At 31.3% G+C, this 24,372-nt stretch overlaps 1 protein-coding gene across 2 annotated transcripts in view; it reads right to left on the bottom strand.

The window, feature by feature from the left end:
* The window catches only part of LOC144835982 (D-glucuronyl C5-epimerase B-like), a 37,258-nt gene that overhangs the window by 4,634 nt on the left and 8,252 nt on the right, over positions 1 to 24,372 (bottom strand). The window contains exons 2-4 of one of the 2 annotated variants that reach the window (XM_078691140.1): positions 14,027 to 14,290; positions 3,201 to 3,712; positions 5 to 235 (exon numbers count right to left, since the gene is read on the bottom strand). In XM_078691140.1, the coding sequence (XP_078547266.1) occupies positions 5 to 235; positions 3,201 to 3,684 (715 nt within the window). In that variant the 5' untranslated portion in view covers positions 3,685 to 3,712; positions 14,027 to 14,290. Of the gene's footprint in view, positions 1 to 4; positions 236 to 3,200; positions 3,713 to 4,641; positions 5,162 to 14,026; positions 14,291 to 24,372 lie in introns of those variants that run through there. The other variant, XM_078691139.1, reaches the window with a different exon arrangement.

The following is a 24,372-nucleotide window of genomic DNA, read 5'->3' as shown; positions in this document are numbered from 1 at the left end:
TTACCTTTTGTTTCAAATTTTAAAACATTTGATTTTTTCTCTGCATCGAAAACTCGTTCAACTTTACTTTCTTTGTCAGGAACCCAATTACGCGTGTTCGTCTCTCCATCCTCGTATATCTTGACGCGTGGTTCTTTTTCTGTCAAATTTTTGCTGAAATGGCTCAAACCAAATTGAGAAATCTGAATGGGGTAAAAATAGCCTGATGGGTCCCACTGTGTTGTCATTGGTACTCCTGCAGGAATAAAAAAAAATATCCTACTATAATTCTCTGTTTAAAGATGTATTGTCCCCCAAAATCATGAAAAATAAAGATTTTTAAAATCGGACTTTGAATAGGCCATTTTGCAGTTTTAATGAAGTTGTTCACTTCCATAAGAAAAAAAAACGGGGAAAAAAAATTATTTCACCTATAAAAAGACAAAATAAACAGTTAAATTACCCAAAAACTCATTGTCTTCCAGACAATTTGACCATTTTTTGCTTTAAATTACATTTTTCTCAGGTAAATAATTTTTTTTCATACCCAATTTTTTGTGAGAGTGAATAACTATTATGTGATATTAAAATAACATATTCAACAAAAAAATTTAAAAAAATATTTTTTTAGGGGGACAATATATCTTTAAACAATTGTGTCATAAAGGCTTTGAAATATATATTACAATAGGAACATCTTTGAGGAGTTTCTGCTGATAGCGAGTGATACAGTGGCCATAAACAATGTTAACCTAGTCTGACCTCAGAAAGGAGTCGAACCCACACCATTAAACTTTTGAGGTCAATAGTGATTGATTGGTAGGACCGTGATAACTAATAAAGATTTGATTTGATATGAAATATGGTCAATAGTTCAGAATAAAGCAATACAAATGATGATAGCACATCAGATAGACATAAATGACCTTAAACTTTATAAGATGCTTGACCTCGTAGAGGAAACATTTAAAATCCACAGGAAACATAAAACATAGTATAAGTTAATTAGCAGAAACGTAACACAAGGTGTCGTTAACAAGATAACAATAGGGTATAAACAAATAGACTCATCCGCTATAATCGTCCAATCGGATTGCAGGAAATTATATAAACTAAAAAAACTTGTACAAGCAAAATATTGAGCTTTTCAAGGACAGAAAAATTGGGAAAAAACAGATGCGAATAAATTTGTAAAGTGATTGGAAGTCAATACGCCTTCAAACCACCTCCATATTCTGTACGAGTTGTCTCAAGATCCCTACGCGTGCAAGCATTTTTAATGTTATGTGATATTGGTCTGTAACTAACATATGGCACAATGAATCTATCCTTTTTATCTACTGTATAGAGAGAGCACTTGTATGTTCATTCGTTATTTTATGAATCCATACCCATGGGGTATCAAAATTACCGGAATTTTACTGGAAAGGTTTTGAACTACATTTGAAAACCGCTCTGTTAGTCTGTTGTGAGTGGATTTTTTTATAAGTTTATTAGTCCATTATATTAGTTTGATTTGTTAAGCCTTGTCTACTCAGTTAATCAAACTTTATGTGACAAAAAAATGTGATATGCTCATATATGAACATGATGATGTCATATCACTACCATATTTGGGAATATCACTACCATATTTGGGAATATCACTACCACATTTGGGCACATCACACTTTTTTTGTCAAACTAGTTTGATAGTGTATACAGAGCTTTAATTTCGTCAGTTGCTTGTTTTGGAATTTCACTTTCTGTTATTCTTCTTGGTCACTGTTAATAATAAAAGATTATTTATAATCATTTCTTGACTAAACAGGCTTGATCTCATCCTCCCCACCCCCCAACCTCTCATGTGGAATCCACATCAAAGGGCCAATTATAAAACCTTATAGAAATTAGAACTTGCAAACAATAACTTGGACATGTATTATGATATTATAATAAAATATTGCTTGTTGCCATTCAAGCGACGATAAAAAAAAATCATAGGAAATTATAACAGTATGTCGGTCACATGATAGAGTCACCTGATGTTGAGATAGATAAGCAGTAAAATGTTTTTAGGAAGTGATAGTGATTTCTAATACCAAACCATATGCCTACCTTACTTTTTGAAAATAAGAATAATCAATTTTCTATATAGTTTAGTTTATCAGGTGACTCTATCATGTAACCAACATACTATTATAATTTTCTATGATTATTTTTATTGTTGTGTGAATGACAACAACAATATTGTTTCTATATTAACCACCATTTAAGTTCCATTCCTAAATTGTTAATATCTACCAAGCTACAGCATCTTCATTGTTTTCTACTCTATACTCTCTCCACTCTCTATTCATTCACCAGCCTGTGCCTCCTTTGTTTTTACTTTTTTGATTCATTCATATTTTCAATTTTGTTCAAGTACTCTGAATTGCACTGATGAAGGGCTATTGTTGCCTTAAAGCTAATTTTTCTGGCTCTTTACATTATCGTTTTGATTTAGCTTTTTGCTTATTTTCATCATATCCTCATTGAGATCCAGCCACTGATACCCACAGCATTGTCATTTTTCCAGTGCTTGTTTTATTTTTTTATCTCTATTGAGATCCAGCCACTGATACCCACAGCATTGTCATTTTTTTCAGTAATTTTCCTTTGGAATTATATAGTTATAAATATAGTCATTATAAATGTTATATAATGTTTAAATTTCAGGGCTATAGAAACGATGACAAAATTTAAAATAAATGATTGATTCATTTTTGTACGTCAAATAATTGAGTTTTAGTTGGAAACACAAAATACTGATTTATTCACTTCCATGTTTATTCAAGGAGTTGGTGGTATAGAATAGGAAGTAACAGTCTGCCGGTGGTTGCGGTCAAATACCAACTAAAACTTCATCTATACTAATCCACAGGAAAACAGGCGTAACCATCCATACAGACTTTGGTGTTTTTGGTTGATGTAGTTTTCAAGAGGATAAGATACCATATACAGCAGAACAATTATAAATAGAATGAACAAAATGGAATAAACTTCCCTGGTGAAAACCAACTCTCTAAAAGTAGAAAACTGGATATTCCAAAATGTCTGAAACTCATTATATACTATTGATATTGGATTTTCCTAAGCACCAAGCATATTGGGTGATACCCCTAAGCTTTCCCCTCCTCCCTCGACTTAATATGCTTCCGGTATTTAGGATAATTTACTAGATTTCATATCTTAATACGTACCTTCTACTCCACACACCATTTTCACACGATCACGTTGTTCCACGTTGTAGTGACTGAACGACATAAACACGCCGTTAGGGTCATACGGTTTCTCCTGATAGACTCGGGCATAACTGTGTTGCCATTCGAACCGTTCAAACCCATCATACTCTGCGATTTTTCCCGTAATATCAAAATACTTCTGTATGAACGAAAACGGAAGGTAGACCTCATCTCCTTCTCTTCGTCCTTGTATCGTGATGTCATCATTTATCAAACATTCAATGTCTTTATAATTTTTGCTCCCGCTAAGATCGGATAGTTGGAAGAGATTTCGATCATCCGGTAAAGCGTTTAGAGGGAGTCGGTCTGAAGTGTCTTGCTTACGTTTGAGTTCAAGGATTTCGCCATCACATCGCTGGTAGAAATGTAAGAGTATGGTCATCAAGCCGCATGCTGTCACGATTACGAGAAGATTTTTCGGGGAGAATCTTGAACACCTCATTGCAGCATCGCTAATTTTGTTTTTTTGTCTGAAAAACGAAAAAATTTGTTATTTATTTATTCAAATTTCTGCCAAATACAAAACAAATAGAAAAGGCAAGGTCAAACAGGTGTTAAACATCTATGCTAGTTGGTCAACCCCAAAACAGGCAAATAAAATCAACTTTAAACACAAGAAAGAAATTGAGCAACCGCAAGCATTTTAACCGCAAACATTTTCGACACCATAAAAAAATGGAGAAAACAAAAAAATTTAATTAATTATAAATTTCTATAAATGGAGAGTAAACCTGAGGAATTCAATAAATATGACATTTATACCTATTACATATACATATTAAATTAAAAATGTAGGACTATATCCCCCAAAACATGAAAAATAAAGATGTATAAAATCATAATAAAGTTATTCACTTCTGCTAAAATAAATAACAAAAACAGACTTAACCATGTAAACAATAGCACATGGTTTTTATTTATTTTATACTCCTTTTTCATCAGCAAAAAAAATATTATAAAATTAACAATGGATACTGAGGGTGTCAAGAGAAACCAATATTATTAAAGTTTACTTAATTCACAATGAGTATACAGTATAATACGACACAAAATAGACTGTTATTGGACCATTTTCAATACTGTTTAAGTAACTGTCAATAATACCCAATTAATTGCTAATAAGCATGTTGCAAATATTTTTCACACAGCTCCAAAACAAATGGTTACTTAAACCGCAAAGGCTTAAAATAGCGTAATCTAATTGAAACTTGTAACTACACCGGAAAAAAAAAAATGATAACAAAATTGTAAAATCTTAAAGAAAAATAGGCAAGATTATAAACTAAACTTTACGCTTGGATTCACATTTTAATTTTTTTCCTAAATGTCACTAAAAACGTTATTTTTCCAAGTCCTAAGATATCACTTTTCACCAAAAATTAAAAAATAAATTACTTACAACCCTTCCTCAAGATATGTTTCTTGCTTTACCCCCATACTTTATGAATAACAACAAAGTTATTAAAATTTGGAGTCAGTACTACTTGATGAGATAACAGTCAAAAGTTCATAAAATCAGCTTTAGCCTTAATGGGCCTTGATTGTTACTAAAAACATCCAAACACCATGACTTGCTAATGATAAAAGTGATACCAACAAGATGATAGTCCATGCAGAAAAAAACAATCAACCGTAAGCCAGCAACACCTGTGAATGTATCTGTGGGAGTTACGAACAAGTTCCCTCCAAAAACAGATCACAGGAACAAAGAACAGGAAAATGAGATTTGTTCAACACAAAAAGTTTTCGCTTGAATAACTCCACTGATAACTACTGTCTCCAAAAAATGATTTCACTCTTCCGAAGAAAAATATCTTAATAATTTCATCAGACGATTAAATCTAGCAAACATCCTTTTTAGTAGAAGCGTTTGTGTAAAACTGGAGAGAAATTCTTCAACAAAACTTGTTGGTTTCAAGGGTAAAGCCAAACAGATGGATCAGCCTGCCTATTAGCCTTTTTTCAAGATTTTTGTCAGACAGGAAGTGATCATCTATAATGGGGAATTAACTTCCAATGATAGCTTCTGTTGAGTGGTACTGTCTTATCCCAAGTGTACACAATTCGGTGTAAACTTCCTGCCACTGAAAACGACAAAACCAGACAGTACAAAGCACCAAAGTGTACCTCAACATCAGAAAAAGTCAGCCATCTTTATTCCATGAATTCTCTTCATATAAATGCTGAAATCTTGTATTATGGTACCAGCTATTAACTGCACATTTTTGGGGTTTTATGACTTTAAAAGTCTTTCTCAACTTTATGACTGCAAACGACACCCTACCCCCTGCGACAAAATAATCGGCTATCCTATACTTGAACAAATGTGATTTTTTACGTGTAGAAAATAATTTTGTTACCTACCACCACGATCATAGACCAGTTGAGAACACAGATAACCAATTACAGTACAATACTAACAGTACCTAAAAGATCAGTAAAACGTGCAACTTACCACCACCACCTGTACTTATGTATAGGTACTACTGTACGTAATAGGAAGTAGTAACGTTTGTTTAACAACAGTATTACTATGAAAATTTCCAAGAAATGAAACGTCACTAACATTACAACTACTGTACCAAGAAGCAGCAGATCAATTAAATGATGACATTACATCTTAAATTAAGTTATCACTAACTGACACCATTTTTTTTAAACACTAGAAACATAAATCGACAAGGATTTCCTGGAGAAATACGGAAAACCCATTCAAGAAGGTAGAAATCTATTTTAGTCAAATCAAAGGAATTATTGCTTTCATTTCTAAGGAATATTAACAGCCAAGTCAAAGACTACAGAATGTCTGATGATGAAGAAGATGGTTATTTATGAAGAAAAATGTTTTTTTTTTGTATTTTAAATGTAATATCTTGTCGAAGTCGCAAGAAATTTCTGTTAACATTTTGATGAATAAAGTCTATGTCTATTGGTTCCTATTTTTTTCTGGTGTTGCATCTGAATTATCAATATACTGTATTATGGTTTGGATTATTTTATTCTACAAATCAATGTATTTTTTAAGTAGTTTTGTTTTAATTGATTTGCACTTTTGAATTTGGATTAAATAAATCAAGGAGTATTAATAATTAATAAGTTCAATAAATCAGTTAGACTTTTGAAAAGATTGAATAGTTTGTTATTATTGTTGTGTTTAGTTGGCACATGGGACTTGGCCTAATAGGGAGCTTTGCATGATTTTTCACTCGACTATGTTTCAATGTCGAGTACAAAAGTCATTCTGGTACCTATTCAAAACATTATATAATTATTACGCAATCATTAGATCTGATCAACAGGGACATGAGCATGTGATGAGCTTCAGGATCCTCCTGGCCCAAGAGCAGAGCCTCTGATAAGGCTAAAAAAAGTAAAACACCTAAATTATAGAGGGTGCTATTATTTAATGAGGAATGTTATTAAGAAAACAAGACATAGCAAAAACAGTAGGAATATTTTGTTTGTATTATTCCAATTTTAAAATATAAAATGAAATCCGATTTACTGTAGCTTAATAGCTTAATTAAATACTGTACATCGCTCATAAACAAAGGATATTTTTGTGATCTATCTAAATCACCTAATCACCTAAATTGTAGAGGGCGCTATTAATGATTTCCTAAATATGATAGATGAAAGGCAATTACAGTAGAACCTCCATTTTACGTACAGTACGGGACCGAAAGGCGTACGTAAAACAAGGGATTCGTAAAATCAAGGTTGACCTTAAATTGACCCCCAAATACGTAGATCGTAGCTAAAAAGGCTGCCGTGTTTGCCTAAATGCAGGTGGTCACTAGCTTAGCTAGGCCCTTCCTAGGCCTAGACTAATCTAAGATGTGAGGCCTAGAAAAGTACAGTATATACAGGCTGTGTGATTTAGTTTAAATAAAGTGTTATAAATAAAATATTAATGTTCTTATATTTTCTATCAATAAAAACAGTCACTGCTGTAGTGGAATGCACATGAGTTCCTCACACAGTCATGGCTTTGTGCTTTGTTGTTGTTAAATTGCGCCCTCAATGTAAGAAAATGATGACGTCATTGGTCATTTAAGCGTACGTAAAATCAAGGGAACGTAAAATTAGGGTACGTAAAACGAAGGTTCTACTGTATAAGGTTCAAGCATGGAGGAATCTAAACCAAAGATCTGTCTACACTATCAAGCTATGACAGAAAAGTGTGATGTGCCCAAATATGGTAGTAATATGCCTAAATGTGGTAGTGATATGACATCATCATGTCCATATGGGCACATCGCATTTTTTTGTCAAATGTTTGATAGTGTAGACAAGGCAATCCCTCCATGGTTCAAGTGAGACTAAATCAAATATAACATTTTTAATCAATCATACAAATTATGTAAATTGAATAAATGTTATGTGTCAAGCACAAAAATTATTACTTGGTCAATAATTCATAAATCATATTTATGATTGATGCTGAATTCAATCAATAATTTACTGAAGTTGTACTGAATATCATTCATATCATTAAAAACATTAAAATATTCAAAACTACTTAATCAGAAGCATCAAAATTCAACTTTAACAATATTATTCTTTTTCTACAAATTAATATTTGGTATAGATAATGAAACTAAATTCTTTTGTTGCAACTGGTATTAGGCTGTTAAATATAAGTTCAAAATAATGTATTCCTCTCTTTGGAGAGAGAGAGGCTAATGTTAGTTTATCCAGGTAAGCTAGGCACGAAATAGACAAATTATTTGTTCATGGGCCATAGTATTACTATTATGAATATGAAAAAGGATGAATATGGAATCTTGTAGATTTAAGATGTTACGTTTAAATGTGACTTGATTTTTGTGTTTTTTATTATTATTAACTATTTATTTTTTTATATTATTTCAGTCTCACTAATTAAGTATTAATTACCCCACGTGGAATGAATAAAGAATTTGACTCGAACAAAACTGAATGCACGGCATAGCGTGCGGTCAGTTCAGGCGGTTCGTAATGGCCGTTAATAGTAGTGGAAGCCACCAAATGAAGCCTGTTTTTTTTATGATTTGTTGCAATCCATGTATTTTTAGTTGAATTTAATAACATTGTTTTGAGACTTCAAAACAATTTCTATGTTTGAAATTTTATAAATATAACAGAAAATTTAATATAATATAAAATCAACACATCATTGAAGAATAGCATTCGATAGGTTCAACAAGTATAAATGTGATATTATTACCATCAGAAGGTGTAATTAATAGCTCTTTCATTTCAGTAGATGATCAAGACAATAATTTAACAGACCGTAAAGGCTCGTGTAACGCGGACAGAATCACGTTGCACTCCTCGCAGTTTCTTCAATTACGGTCTTCTTCGTCTGCCGTCCCACGACAAAAGCTTGTTTATTTCTTTTTAATATCGCTGAACTAGAATTTACAAATAATGAATAACTATCATATTATCTTCTTTTCTTTTTACTTATTGAAAAAAAGCAAAACTTCATGGTCATCTATAGGAGGAATGTATCTAGAGAAGTGACAGACGGTTTTTGTAAAAAAGGTGGCAAAAAATATATCTGTGGGGTATCAAGAAATGCTGTGTTAAAGTAATAGGAGGTGAAAGGCCTTTAAAATAATACTTTCAATATGGTGTGTGTAATATTCCTTTTACATTACTTACAGTATACCTAGTAAAACCTGGGATTATACACATACTGGGGCACATACCATAAAGCTTTGTCTATACTATCAAACTTTATGTGAAAAAAAATGTGATGTTCCCATATGGACATGATGATGTCATATCATTTCGATATTTGGGCACATCACACTTTTTTGTCACATAAAGTTTGATAGTGTAGAAAGAGCTTACGAAACGCTGATTTTGATGCCCTGTGTATACAGCTTGTATTTTTCTAATAATTTTCAACAATTTTTTTTTTAAGCGCTTCAACTATTCAAAATCTGTTTTATATATATACAGTAAAGTTTATTCTTTCTCTTTTATTACAGATTACATTATTATTATTTTTGTTTGAAGGTTTGCATAGCGAAATCAAATGTTAACATAAAGTTTGCGGTACACCACATATATAGTTATGAAAAGAACTATCGGAGCTCAGGAAACGTGGTATACTGCAAACTGTATATTATCAACACGCCTATTTTTATTTGTTTATGTAAAGTTTATGTAAGGTAAAACAATTGATGAATCACCCTAGTTGAAGTTGGGCCACAGTATTAATATTTTTATCATTAATATTTTATCATTAAAAAATTCTTACATAGTGTTCTATACTCAAGGTACCTATTAAAAGCATTAATATTTCTCATAATAGTTTGTTTTAAATGTCACATTAGCTTTTGAAATTAAGCATTTAGTATTTAGATGATCATCCTACGTCCACAGAATATTTTAATATGGCTTGTGTTCATTAATAATGAAATCTATTGGCATTTTATTACAATTTATTTCCAATAATTTTATAGTTAATCTTTGATAATAATTCATTTATATCATTTAACCTTCATTAACATCATAATAATAATAAATGTATTTTAAAGCATATAATATGCCGTATAAAACCTAAGGCAGTTGCAATGTAGTTGCGATAAAATTATGAAATCTATCTGGCATTTTATTACAATTTATTTCCAATAATATTGTAGTTAATCTTTGATAATAATTCATTATATCATTTAACCTTCATTAACATCATAATAATAATAAATGTATTTTAAAGCACATGATGTATAAAACCCGAGGCGGTTGCAATGTAGTTGCGATAAAATTATGAAATCTATCTAGCATTTTATTACAATTTATTTTCAATAATTTTACAGTTAATTTTAATAATTCATTAAACCATCATTAACATCAAAATAATAAATGTATTTTAAAGCGCATAATGTATAAGACCCGAGGCGGTTGCAATAGAGTTGCGATAGAGTTGCATGTATGTAATGATAATCTACACAATCTACATATATTGTTCTACTAACTATAGCAGGAAATTAACATTATTTCGGGCCTGTGGGCATGTGCGAATCATAGAGCGTGAAGCCTGTTTTAAAACAGTGCCCAAATGATCAGTATTATTCTGTTTTTAAGTAGGGTGATGCTTCTTGCAACATTATACCAGAACAAAATTGGTTACTGGCCAAAATTCAAATTTTGTTTATAGAAAGTTTCTTCAATTGGGACACGCCAGTCCTGTATCTCCACATACTATCTATTTCTGAAGTATCATGGGAATATTTGGTAATACAGCATCTCATTTGTATAACATGTGGTGCCTGTATCATGTTGGGATGTTATATTTACAAACTATTTCTATGATACTTTGGAAATAGATACAGGTTACCAACTTCTTCTCTCTTCATAAATTCCTATTTAAAGTAATAGCATTTATTTCACAAATTCATTCATCATTACTGTATCTACGCTCGCGCTAAGGTCAAATTTTCGTTCGCCAAAATGGCGAAAGGTTTTGAAAAACATTAGCCAAATTGAAAATCCTTTAGCCAAATTTAAAAAAACATAAAAATTCGCAAAAATGTTTATTAAATAAATAATGCATGTATTTGTTTGTTATTTTACTTCTTTTACATTTATATTATTATTAGGTATCCCAATGAAGCTGATTTTCGTTACCGCGATTTTAACACGTTCGTGAAATTTCAAAAAGTGACGTGTCTTTGAAGTTAAAAATATACTATTTCTTATGTACCCATGAGAATAAAAATTATATGCCTGGAAAGATCTTGTTTAAGGGATTATTTTTATATATTTTTAATCTATGTTTATTAAATATTTTAATAGAAAACGCGAGTTAAAAATGAGGTACAAAAGCCAGCGAGCCGAAATCCGCGCGCTAAAAATAACTTTGGAAAACACCTACCCATTTTCGCACCCGATCGCACGAGGTCCATAATAGGTGGTGGAGTAATTTTTGTTGCATGTTATCAGGCTTTAAATACTCTTTATTTTGATACGTAAATCGGTTATTATTATTATGTACATCCGCCTCATATGTCAATTTTAACGATAAAAATTGAATTTTTGAGTCTTTCTCATTATCAAAATCTGGCTAATGTAGTATTGAATTAAAGCTAATTTATATAACTGTTTGATAAACCACATCGTTTTATTTGACTTTGCGTGGACCTCGTGCGAAGAAGCCAACAAGACCAACCACTGAAAAAAATAATCCCTACCATAAATATCAGTGTTTACCATTTTCCTTACGGGGGTTCAGTTCTCCGCTTATTACTAAATTACTGTCGCCAAGGCAATGTGCATGGTATGCATGTATTAGCGCGTTAATTAATGATTGGATAACCCCCACAGTGGACTGTTCCATTTTCTGAACTAGTCTTCGCCGCACACGAGGCATGTCGAAAAATGTCGCCTCTCATCATGGAATATTTGCTTCGAAACGTCAATTTTACCGATTTATTAATTTATCAATCTATTATATAAAACAAGTACGTTAGGAACAAATGTACCGCAGAAATTTAAGAAGCTTTGAATTTGCTATGCAGCGGCCGTAACCCATTCTATGTAGGCGGCCGAAACGCGGTTTGGCCAGGGTTGCCGTTGTAGTATACGCTGTTTCTTAGCTATTCAATTTAAAGCGCAACTTTCGGTTAGAATAATCGAAAGGGAAATAAAATTAAACATGTTAACATTATACTATTGAGGTAATTACTTTGTTAAATTTAAAATTCCCTATTTTAAATAACAGAACAGCCTCGTTTACGGAAGTATTCGTCCACATGTTTCTGTTGACATTTTCTTCTCGAAGTTCATTTTCTACGTCGAAGAATAGGGACTTCCCCTTTTATTCGCTCATCATCACGTCGACGACGGCCGGCCACGAACCAATCACATTAACTGTGTGTCATTAAAACGTCATCGAGGCACGCTCTGCGCATGTTTAAACAGAACTAAAAAAATGAACACGGCGATCGTGACGTCTTCACATAAAATGCTGTGGTGGTAAAAAGTGTACCCGAGTCAGAAAGTACCGAAGTGTGGCGAATTCTCGCTCCAATAAGAAGTCACGCCGACCAGGCTAGGCCTAGGCTTGGAATGTATTTTCGCCTATTTGGCGAACGAGGCAATAATTATTTTCGCCAAATGGAGACTCCAGTCGCCATTGGCAAATTGGCGAGCGGTTAGCGCGAGCGTAGTGTATTCCTAAGAAGTATCTGATCTAGTTCACGATTCCATCCAACAACAAAGCATTATGGTTATCACCCTTTTTCTTGGGCCTCTGTCCTTCCTTTCGATGTTCTTCTTCAGGAATTCTTTGCCTACAGTATATGGTAGAACCCCTCCTTTGGGAATCTCCCCCTATCAATTTTTGGGTCCCAATGTGTCCACTTAATAAATAGATGTTTCACTGTATACCCATCAGGGAACTTGCTCAATTTAAGGCAGCTTTAACCTCACCTTTAAAACCATTTTCCCCCTGTAAGTGTAATACTTTTCTGCCTTTTTTATTGTGAACTGTAACAATTTTTATCTTAATGCACTATAGTCTAAAATACTAATATTAACTTTTTCTAACTTTAATTTCAATCCTTTATCAAATTATATTTTTTAGTATTAAGTGTCTGTTTTTTTCAGCAGAGTTTCCGCATGATTAATCTTATTCTTATTCTTTATAGCCAATCATAAAACAAAAACAAAAACAACAAACAAACAACTACAAAGTAAGTGGCAGGAAACACAAAAGTGAACTAAATCTCTAATATACAAAAAAAGATCCTGTGAATCCTCTTACCAAGTAGCACATAAAGATAACATATAGCATTTCATCTGAATCAAATAAAATATTCTGTATAGTTGTTCATAGCCTTTTAAACTGTAAATTTTGTTATCGTTTATTCTGTTTAAAAAGCATCTTTAAACTACTACATACACATGATACTTGGAATTTTAAGAGTTTTCTAAAGCAGGTGAACCCATATTCATTTACAAGTTGTAACGTTTCATCTTCACAACAGACACTTTGGCAGCAACATCAGGTATAATTTTTTGTGAAATAAAATACCCCAATAGCCACAGGCATAATTCTCCATTTTGACTCATCTGCATTGACTTATATTAACATTACTGCACATGGGTTAAAATCTATGTTACACTATTCAGTCATCACGTTTGCTAGGTTGAACGCCATGCAGGTTCCATGCCTTATTTTCTGTAGCTTGCCGATTTCATTCATTAATGCGCAACAGGGCCTTCGAAAAACCACAGAGGCAAAATTTTCCATTTGGCTAAATCTATTATTAATTACTATATTAACATTATCATAAATCTTACTTAAACATTTGATGTTTTGTATTTTTTATAACTATTAAATTGTTATTCTTTTTGTAAACTCAAAAGAACTTCTGTTGCATTTTGAGTGTCTAGGCTATACCAAAAAAATAAAAATGAAATGAACATCTTATAATGTTATCATATTTGTTTGGTTGTATTGACCTCTGGTGCTAATTTTGTATTGCTTGTCGTGCATTATTTCTTCCTATATTAACGTTTATGAGTAAAGGTATTAAAAATTATTTATTATCGTCCGCAAGCTTAACTGGAAACTGAGGAAATTTGGGATAGGTCGTCTACGGACACACAGCAGTCAGCAGCGCAGTGCTTACCAGATCAGCACACTTATTACTGTACATGCTATGCTACATATTTTTTTAAACATGTTGATAATTTTGTGGAACACAATGATGCAGTAATCCAACCTGTAATGTTCGCCATCACTTAACTACACTACCATGGAAGGAAGCTAAACATATACTTACCAAGACCATTTAAACCGTCTTGACCTTTGACACAAAATCTGGCTACTTTCTTAGGCCTGAGTATATCTGGTTTTCATCTGATGATGTTATTCGCTACTATACTATATAGCTAGCATTTGTATTATCTGATGATAGTACTTCACAACCAAGATGTTCTCTTATTGGTTGAATTCTATTAACAAACTTGAGTGTCTTGTGTAAATATTGAGCAATGGTAATGATTGCTTTCTTCGGTCTATGGTACTTGAACAAACTTCAATGTACCTAAAAGTAAACAAACATTTCAATTAAAATGAAGTCGCACAATGGAAGAATTGTTAATGGAAATACATACAGTAAGTCTATTTCGTGCCTAGCTTACCTGGATAAACCGACAATAGCCCTTTCTCATCGAAGAGCAAGATATAACTTGAAAAGTAGAAATTTTCATTAAAAACCCCTCTACACAAATGGTATAGTACATGAACTATGCCCTAACTACATTATGCAAGGGTATGAACACAAGAAAACATTTCAGCTGAAACTGGGTAAACACCACTAAAATGATTTACACCATCAAAATTGATCAAAAACAGCTGAAACCACTGAAAATTCACACTTCTGAATATGGAAATGAAAATATGATATTATTACAGTATGATGAGCTGTTGGGTATTACTGTAACCCGGACAGAAAACTGGAAACGTTCCTAAAACAAGTGTTTACGCTAAAATATTTTAAAGTCAACTGCTTTTCAAAACCAGATGAGATAATATTACTCTTCCGTAAAAGATGCACTGGGTTCTAAAACAGATACGAGCCAGATGTGTACACTATCTATCTTCAAGTCTTTATCCGAGTCAAAGAGAGCCTAGAACCTAGATGTAATTTCTTATTCTTTTCTCTTCCAAAGTCAGAAATGTTGATATTTATTTAAACATTACTATTTAGGTCAGTATTAGTATTACCACTGAAAGATTTATCTCAAGTGATATTTAAACCAACATTTTCAAATTCTAAAGTTTTATTGTTGTGGTACTGTACAAATAATGCTCGTTCCAAACAATTTAAGTATAGCGTTTATTGCTTTTATAGCACAATAAAAACAATATCTAGAAAAAACGAATTTAAAAAAAAAGAAGAAATTTGGAAAAGATCCAATGTTTACATTGTGTTTTCCCATAAAAACCTGCGATATTATTATCTTATTTATTCTAATATATTAATGCTCGTTTTAAACAATCTAACTAGAGAACATGTAGACACATAAAAAAGTAATATGTCTAGAAATATGTTTTTAAAAATGGTCACACATAAACGTACAATAATATCGAACTACTTTCTTTAATGACAAAGTAAAGTTATGTTTTTATAAATTTTAAACAAAAAATAAAAGTATCTAGAAATTCTTCTTATATTGTATTTTAAATACACAAACCAACAGTGGTATAGTCTATAAGTTCCACACTTGAGTGCTTAGTTTATGGACTGTACCATTTACAGGGAGGGGTGCACTTGAGGAGAATAAGCTATTGTTGGTTTATCCAGGTATTAGCTAGGCAAAAAGTTCACAAAAGGTTCTTTCTCATTATAAGTACTGTAGGTAACGAATAAGTCAATCTATCACTGTATACTAGTATACTACAGTTGACTTAAAATACAGAGATACTATATACTTGACATTATAGATGTGAAATATCTGTATTTTGAAAATTAACGAACAAAACAAAAAATTCTTTTAAAAAAAAAATTTAAAAAAATTATTTTAAACATTTTCTGTATTAAATATAAGCAATTTTTGTTAATAAAAAAATAATTGAAATCGGTAATTCATAATTTTCAGACGATACAAGCCTGGTTGCACCTTTAAAGAACGTCTGTCTAATTTATCATTTAACTGTCAACAACTGTTTTTTCTACCAAGCAAAGTGGAAAAGTCAAATTGCACTGCACACATTGTCTTCACGTCAATTGATATTCTTCACAAGATAATGACTGGTTATATAGTTTATACAATTCATCATTCGATTGCTCCAAATATGTATAACATTCATCGTAAATCCAAATTAATGGAACAGTAATACGTTAATTGATATTTGTTGATGTGATCAGAATCCCGAGATTATCAAAGCATAGTACTGTAAACCAAGAACTAAATGACAATAATGTTCTATAGGATTTACAATAAATCGTATGAATAACATGAATACATGATGAGATACCGTACATGTCTGATCTGATATCAAGAAAATATGAAGAAATGAAAATAAAACTTTTTTAGGACCATGTCAGAATTATTCTAAGTAAAACATTCTGTTTTCTCTACTGCACACGAGTATGAAATTATTTAGAAATATTTTTTGGTGGAAATGGTAAAAACAAAGAAAAATAGAATCAATGTTATTTCTTATGGCCATTTACACAAAACACGGTTGAGCAAAAACATGATCAGGATAGATACAGATTCTACATAGGACAAGCTATGCGGTTTTCAGTCGGAAAGCCGCGTTGGTAACGCATCACTGATTTCATTCATTGTGAGGGCGCGCTTCGTGGAAAATGTTGGAATTTTTGCTATTTTAGTACACTTAGAAAATGGTATAATTTTGATATTAAATGAAATCAATAAACGTATTTCAATAGTTGAACTACAAGCGTAAATAATGATAAAAACTGTGATCTAAATTCCACAAATTTTTTGTTTCAAGAAATATCATTATTTTATGTATAAACTTTTTTACTTTAATTTTTTTTTAAATGATGGTAAAAAATCATTAAATTTCATATTTTCTAGATAAGGTTTCAAAGCGAATTTAAAATCCTTTCAAGATAAACTATTAAGCTATCTATTAAAATAAAAATCTAATTTTAAGCTTTTTTGGGATGCAACTCCCACTAATCAAACCAAACCTACTACATTTCTGTTCTGTTTCGATCGAAAAATCGCCATTTTGAAACTTTGTTTACGTTTTACGAAGATGGTACGAATCGTCCCGGACCGAATCGTGTCTGTGTTCAATACGGTTTTCATGCAGGTGTATTACGTCATAGGCCTAAGATTTCAATTTGCTCCCCGATTATTGTTCTATTTGGTTTCTGAGCTAGGAAAGGCTACCTACTATAATTACTTACTTGATTTCTAGCCTAGCTAGGCCTAAAAATAGTATTTTCTAGGCCTAGCTAGGCTGAGTAATTCTGATATAATACTAATATTAGATAGGTAGGCCTACCGTACCCTAGTGAGTGTTAATAATAGTAGGGTATTCTATAGTCTAGGCTGGTGGTAGGTCTATCCCAGCTCTGCTCATATACCAAGCAAGAAGAAGCCTGAAGGAGAAACTAGGCCCAGAACAAATAAAAAACTGTTAAAAAAACAATAAATGGAAAAACAAACAAAAATAACCCATTTTCAATTTATATATGGGGAATGTTTTATAAAATCGGGCATGTTTGTTTCAGAGACTCAAACATGTATTTTTATATGGTCATGTTTTTAAAAAAGATAATTATGGGCCCAGCTGAAACCAAGATATAAAAATCCATCATTTACTTGAGTATTGTTACAGTGATTGGTTGGTACTCAGTATTTCAGTATCTGGCAGTAAATGTCACACTTGTATATAAATATTACTTTATTAGATACAACTTGCATTTCACACAAGCAACCAATTTTTTTTTTACGTATACAGAATGTGAAAAAGCAGTTTTTAATACAAATATCTTTCAAACAATACTGATATAAATAGTAAATACTACTACTGTATATAAAAACTTGCTTTTATTTAAATAGCACCTTGTTCATCAAACATAACAAACTAGCTAGGCCTATATCATATTAACTTACGTGCGTCTTACGGTTGTACTGATTTTATGATTGTTTTATATGTTTATATTGTATGTATCTGTGTGACTCTGGTTAATAAAGTAAATCAATCAATCAATTGCAACTTAATTTATATCTTATCATTGACTGATCTGAAACGCTTCTAAAACTTGAATGCGTATGAATGTATATGTTATATTATTATTAGCAAATAAAATGAAAAACTATCAGCTGCAGCAATGATATTGAAATCGAGAAAACCATTACAGCTTCCACCGTCCAACCTCATATTGAAGAACGAGACAGAAAATCGTCGAGTCTTGATACCAACAAAAAACCTAAAATGAAAATGAATAGCTGAAATGTAATGAATGAAACTATTTAAATAATTGTCACTATGATATGAACAAAACATTGCATCGTTATACAGTATAATTATTCAACAACCTGAAAACATTTTCAGATATAGGCCTACCATGAAAAAGCAGCAAATACAAAATTTCCTTATGTCTGTTTATTGTAATAATTATTAATATTATAAATAAATTGTACCCCTCAGTTGTCAATAATTTTACTATAAATAAATATTTAACTATAGAATAGGTAGGCCTATACCTGTATCAGGCTGCGATTTGCTTAATTATCTTTTTAAAACTTCCCAATGCATCTTCAATATAGAGTAGGATTGTAACGATACTTGAATAATACTAAATTGTAACTAAAGTATTTAAATTATTAACAGAACATGTTACTAGGCCTAGGCCGATATAATACGACAACGATCCACCAGGTCGTGCATATACTCACCTACAACAACCACAATCAACACACCATGCACCACACACGACGGAACTAGTGCCGCGAGACGTAACAATATATGACATGAGGACCTTTTTTAAAATGTTCGCTATAGGAAGCTTAAATAGGGTTTCAAGCCAATTTTAACGTAAAACAGACTATTGATACTTACTCTATCCATATACGTCGGTTTTTTGGTAATTCACTGTATGGGATGCAAATCCCACTAATGGAAAATTTGTAAACAAACACCTGTTAGAAAACTTCAGTTTTGACGGACGCACACGAACTTTGGAAAGAAATTGTCGCTGACAACAAATCCAACAAATTATTCAGAAAATTAGGTGACCTGCGACATCTTAAACATATAAGGAACTGATCTTACCATATATGGTTAATTTTTCGCCTACTAATGTTTATTAAACAGCTATTAAATGACGTATACTTTATGGTAATGTTTTCGCGCGAAACGTTGATGCTTCTGTGCCGAGAGAGGGCTTCTAAAATTTATGACGTCATGCGAAGTCGAAAATTCAGCGATAACGGTCATATTTCCCAACGCGGCTGTCCGACTGTTTTCAACCTACCGTTTAACCGATCGTTTGTGTAAATTGGCTATATTCGATGGTTTATTTCAGTGACAGAAACATTTAAATTAACTAAAATCACATGTTATTGCAAACTGAAAAAAAGTTACTGCAGTATCTGCAGTAGAATATTTTTGACGATTCCTAGGATAGGAGGCATCATTATATATATTGGTATGATGACGATATTAAAAGATACAAATTTATTTTTATCGTTTAAATTTATATAGGATAGAAAATTGGTTGACATGCAGTTGAAGAACAGCTTATTTATATTGCTGATAATACTAACTGGATACATTGCCGGCGAATTGATTGAAAAAAAAAATTAAATTAAATTCTAATAATCATTTTCTTATTATTTTTTTCACTTTTTTGTAATTATTTGCGGATCTTTTCTTCTCTCTAATGTACCACTATCAAAACATTCTTGTTATCAAACGTAAATTATAAAAATAATTATTTGACTACAAAACTACAATAAAATATTTTCATTACTGTACGTGCCAAATCGATCGAGAGCATATTTATTGCATCTCGTACAAAACTGTAGATAATTGTTTTTAGCTAGCTAACGATTTTCTTTGTATTATTTTACTTATTTGTATGAAAGCCTTACCTTTGATTACGTTTTTAAATGAATTTCCTTTTTATTGTTAGAGGACTTCCTATTGCATACCTGTTGTGGGTTTATAAATTCTATAGAATTGTGGTTTTTCGTTCTTTGTCTGATTTTTATATAAAAAAGATTGTTTTATACCTAACATAATAAAGGTTATCTAATTTTCTCCTTTTTTGGTAAACAGTGCTTACTAAAGAATTGTGCTTTTTATTAAATTTGTTTGAATTTTTATTTAAAAAGATTGTATTTATACCTAACATTAACATAATTAATAAAGGAATATCTTTATTATGCTTTCTGGTATTGAATAAAAGTTGGTTTAAAAATTCGACAGAGTTATGGTTTTTATTGGTCTCATTGTTTTATACCTAAAGTAATATTAACATAAAGGTTATCTTTAAATAATTACACGATTTCTTCATTTTGCATATTATTACTGTTATACCTGTTGGTTTAAAAATTCTATAGAATTGTGGTTTTCATAGGTCTATGGGCCTGTTCAGACCCACAGAGTTATGCTTTCGTATGATTAGTGAACGATGGTTACGATATCAAATCCGAAAAACGATTTCGACCTCTAACCAATCAAATTTACTCCTGCATACCAAATGTTTGCTGAAATCGGTTACATTTTCAATCAAAAGCGTTAGTTAAGCAAATCTGAACACTTTGCTGTTACGACACTAATTATAATATGACATTGCTTGTGATACGAAAGCATAACTCCATATATCTGAAGATACCCTATGTCTATTGAAGGGCTAGTGTTGCCCGAAAGCTCTGCTAACTTTTCTGGCTGTTTTACTTATCGTTTTGATTTAGCTTTTCGCTTTTTTTTTTTTTTTTGTATCTCCATTGAGATCCAGCCACTGATACCCACAGCATTGTCATTTTTTCAGTAATTTGCCTTTGGATTTATATATATTTATTTATAACTAACAGCAGACATTACTGAATTTGTCTATATTTGTAATTCTACAAAGAAGTATTTTATGTAATACCTGATTTATTTGTTTTGTCTGTTTTACTCAGTTATTTATCAACGTCTGTTGTGTAGTTGGAAACAATTTAATACTTTTCATTACAGAGTATATTTCTGGTTTAGTTGAAATGCCAATGTGTGTTTTTCCTGTTGCTTTTGTTGATTAAAGTTTGCAATGGCCTGAGGATAGACATGATGTGAATTGACAAATCTGTGTTTCTTCTATAGGCACTTTTGTTTTCATTTCTTGTAGTTGTCTAATAAATTAGAAAATGCGGAGATTTGAAGGGTATGATACAGATGAACGATTTAATGAAGTGGATGATGAAAGTTTAAAATTAAAAAGTAAAAATATCATGATTGAAAGATGCGGTATTTAAAGATAAAATTTATTTTTTTGTGTGTAAAGATTTGGACTTTTAACTGCTACTAGAATGAATAGGCAGTTTTGATCAAATTGCCACTTTAGTAGCCTGACACAAATATTGTCAAATCTGATGATTAAAGTTTATAATTAAAAAGTAAAAATATCATGAAATACAGTATGTGGTATTATAACATTTTAAAGATAATATTTTGTGTAAAGATTTTTGTTTTACAATTGGACTTTTAACTGCTATTAGAAGGAAAGACAGTTTGATCAAATTGCCACTTTAGTAGACTGACACAATATTGTCAAAAGCTATAATAAAATTGTAAGTAGCCGTTCCTACACAGTGTATAATTGAAGATAAAACGTTAAATGATCTTTTGAAACATAATGGCAATCGGATCTCTTTGTAAAGATTAGGAATTGTAGACATAAAGGCTTGTGGATAATAGATTAATTTTCATACGTTTTTGTGTTTTAATTTTTAATAAATTCTAGTTTTTTAAACATCAAACAACTTGATTCTAGATGGATCTTAAGCTCTGCCTACACTATCAAACTAGTCAATCAAAAAAGTGTTATGTGCCCAAATATGGTAGTGATATGACATCATCATGTCTATTGGCACATCACATTTTTTTTGTCACATAAAGTTTGATAGTGTGGACAGAGCTTTATGTAAGTCTGTAGATATGTAGTAGGCGGTAAATGAGATTTAATTTAGCTGGTGAGAAATTAACAATTTTTTAAAGTCTTTCTCTTACACAGTTCCCGGTCATTAAACATATTATATTAATTTTAACATGGAGAGCACTATCCTATTTTATGTTTTTCCAGCCACCCTTAAATTTGTTAATAGTATTAAATAAGAAATACTTCTCTAGCCAGGTATTAGTCTACTGAATGTACAATATTATGCATATACTTCCCTACTCTAGCGCCCTCAATATCAAGCATAAAGTTCCGAGTATAAACATCGGTTGGCGCGGCTTTTTCTCATTCTCAGTTTTCCTCAATTTTGTAGTTTCTAAATTTTCTAATTTTCAGTATATTATCACCGGGTGGTTTGAATTTCTTCCGTGCCTATAATTTATTTTTTAGTGATAATAGCAATGTAATTTCAATACGATTTTAAACTTTTTAAATTTTTAATGTCACTGCTTTATACTTTTACAAATTTTTTCATTTTTTAGTCCGTTTATGTATAATGTATTGCTAACAACATTTCTTTGTTTTTTACAAAGACAAAAAACGTTTCTTGTATCTTTTACCTAATACTTCTATAACACTCAGACAATATCATTTCTGAGATACAGTAGTCCAATGTGTTAAAATACAAATTCTATAATATTATTTCATTTCACATTGAATTACTGCATTATTACACGTTTGCCTTTTAAAGTGTCAAATTTAATTTTGTATGATAACACGATGATCGTAGTTGACAGTTTAAAAGGTATTCTTGTCTTTCTGTATTGTACAAGTTAAATTGTGTTTGTTTGGGCCGTTGGCAATACATTAGTGTTCTTTCCAGTGTTTTAGTCGAAACTAAATCGGTAGCCAGCTTTTTAGGAAAGAAATAGGTGCTGCATACAGTAGGCAGGATCATGTATAAAAATAAAACAGACAAATTTCTTGTTTCTGCCTCAAAATAAAATATTTATTATACGAGTACTTTCGACCATAGGTCATCTAATACTGTATCCGTACCTGATGATGACCTATGGTCGAAAGTACTCGTATAATAAATATTTTATTTTGAGGCAGAAACAAGAAATTTGTCTGTTTTGTTTAAGCTTTTTAATTTTATTAACAGAACAGAAAACCTCTTCATGAGGAATACAATAAAATATCGATATAAGGTCAGAGTTTGAAGATACTCTGGAAGATGAAGAAAAAGCATCTAGTGTTGGATGAGCCTTTGAAAAAAATGAAATGATAATGATTAGGACATTTAAAAAAAGAATCAATAATAAACGAAAAAAAAAAACAAACAAAAAACCAATACATCAAATGACATGACAGAAAAAAATATAGAATTGCTATACAAATTTATACTGTAATAAAAATGTTTAAAAACCCTAAATGACTGTACTGTAGATCTATGAATTGAAACCTGACAACTAATTTATTGCATTTCAAAATCAAAAATTCCAAGAACAACCTCGTAAATAAATAATTGGGAAAAAAATAAAAAAATTGACTAATAAAATATTATGGACTGTCCTACAAATACTGTAATCTTGTAAGAATAATAGGAATGAAGAATGTAAACAAGATATTTCTTAGAAAAAACGACTATACCATTATCTGTAAGGGGTGTGATATTTTAATGTAATACTAATGTTCTTCTTTTCATAATGTTGGTTTATCCAGGAAAGCTAGGCACGAAATAGACTATTGTTCTTTCTTCATTAAATGATGCTTTTTTAATGATATTCTATTTTTATTTTAAGAAATAATGATTTATTATCCAGGTAAGCTAGGCACGAAATAGACTATTGTTCTTTCTTCATTAAATTATGCTTTTTTTAATGATATTCTATTTTTAATTTAAGAAATAATGATTTATTATCAATTATTTACTGTAAAAAAAAAAAAAAATTACTGTAGTCGAGGATGAACCGAAATCTAAGAAAACAATTTTTTATATTTTTAAAATCGTTAATCAAATTCCACGAACATGACTGCTGTAGATTGACGTCTGAAGGTAAGTAATCTGTACTATTCAATGTCAAGACAAAAATATATAATTCATAAGTATGATTAATACAAGAATCATGAACTCAAGTAAACTATTAATTATGTACGGCGCTACGCGGTATAAGGAGAAATGGAAAAATTAAATTCACGTCTCACCCCTTATCATATTATGGAGCCACATGCATTTTTTTCACAGCTTATTAATACTGTATTATCCCAAGGTGGATGAATACTAGTATTTTTCATCTGTCAACAAGTGGGCTAACAGTATCTACAGGGAATAGAGGTTTAACACTTTATAATGGCAGAAAACCTCTGCCTACAGCCATTACATATCAACAATTGGTTTTTTGGAGGTGGTACGAATTATTGTCCCATATGACTTTAGTGGAGGTAACACCAATTTGATCCCAGATGATTATTGGAGGCAGCACCATTTTTACTGATCCCAAAAATTGGGTATGTTTTTAAACTCCCACAAC

This window comes from Antedon bifida, chromosome 2 (genome assembly GCF_963402885.1).
Source record: "Antedon bifida chromosome 2, ecAntBifi1.1, whole genome shotgun sequence".
NCBI classification, from domain to species: Eukaryota; Metazoa; Echinodermata; class Crinoidea; order Comatulida; family Antedonidae; genus Antedon; species Antedon bifida.
Note: the sequence above shows the minus strand (reverse complement) of the source record. Positions and strands in the feature narration are given on the sequence as shown.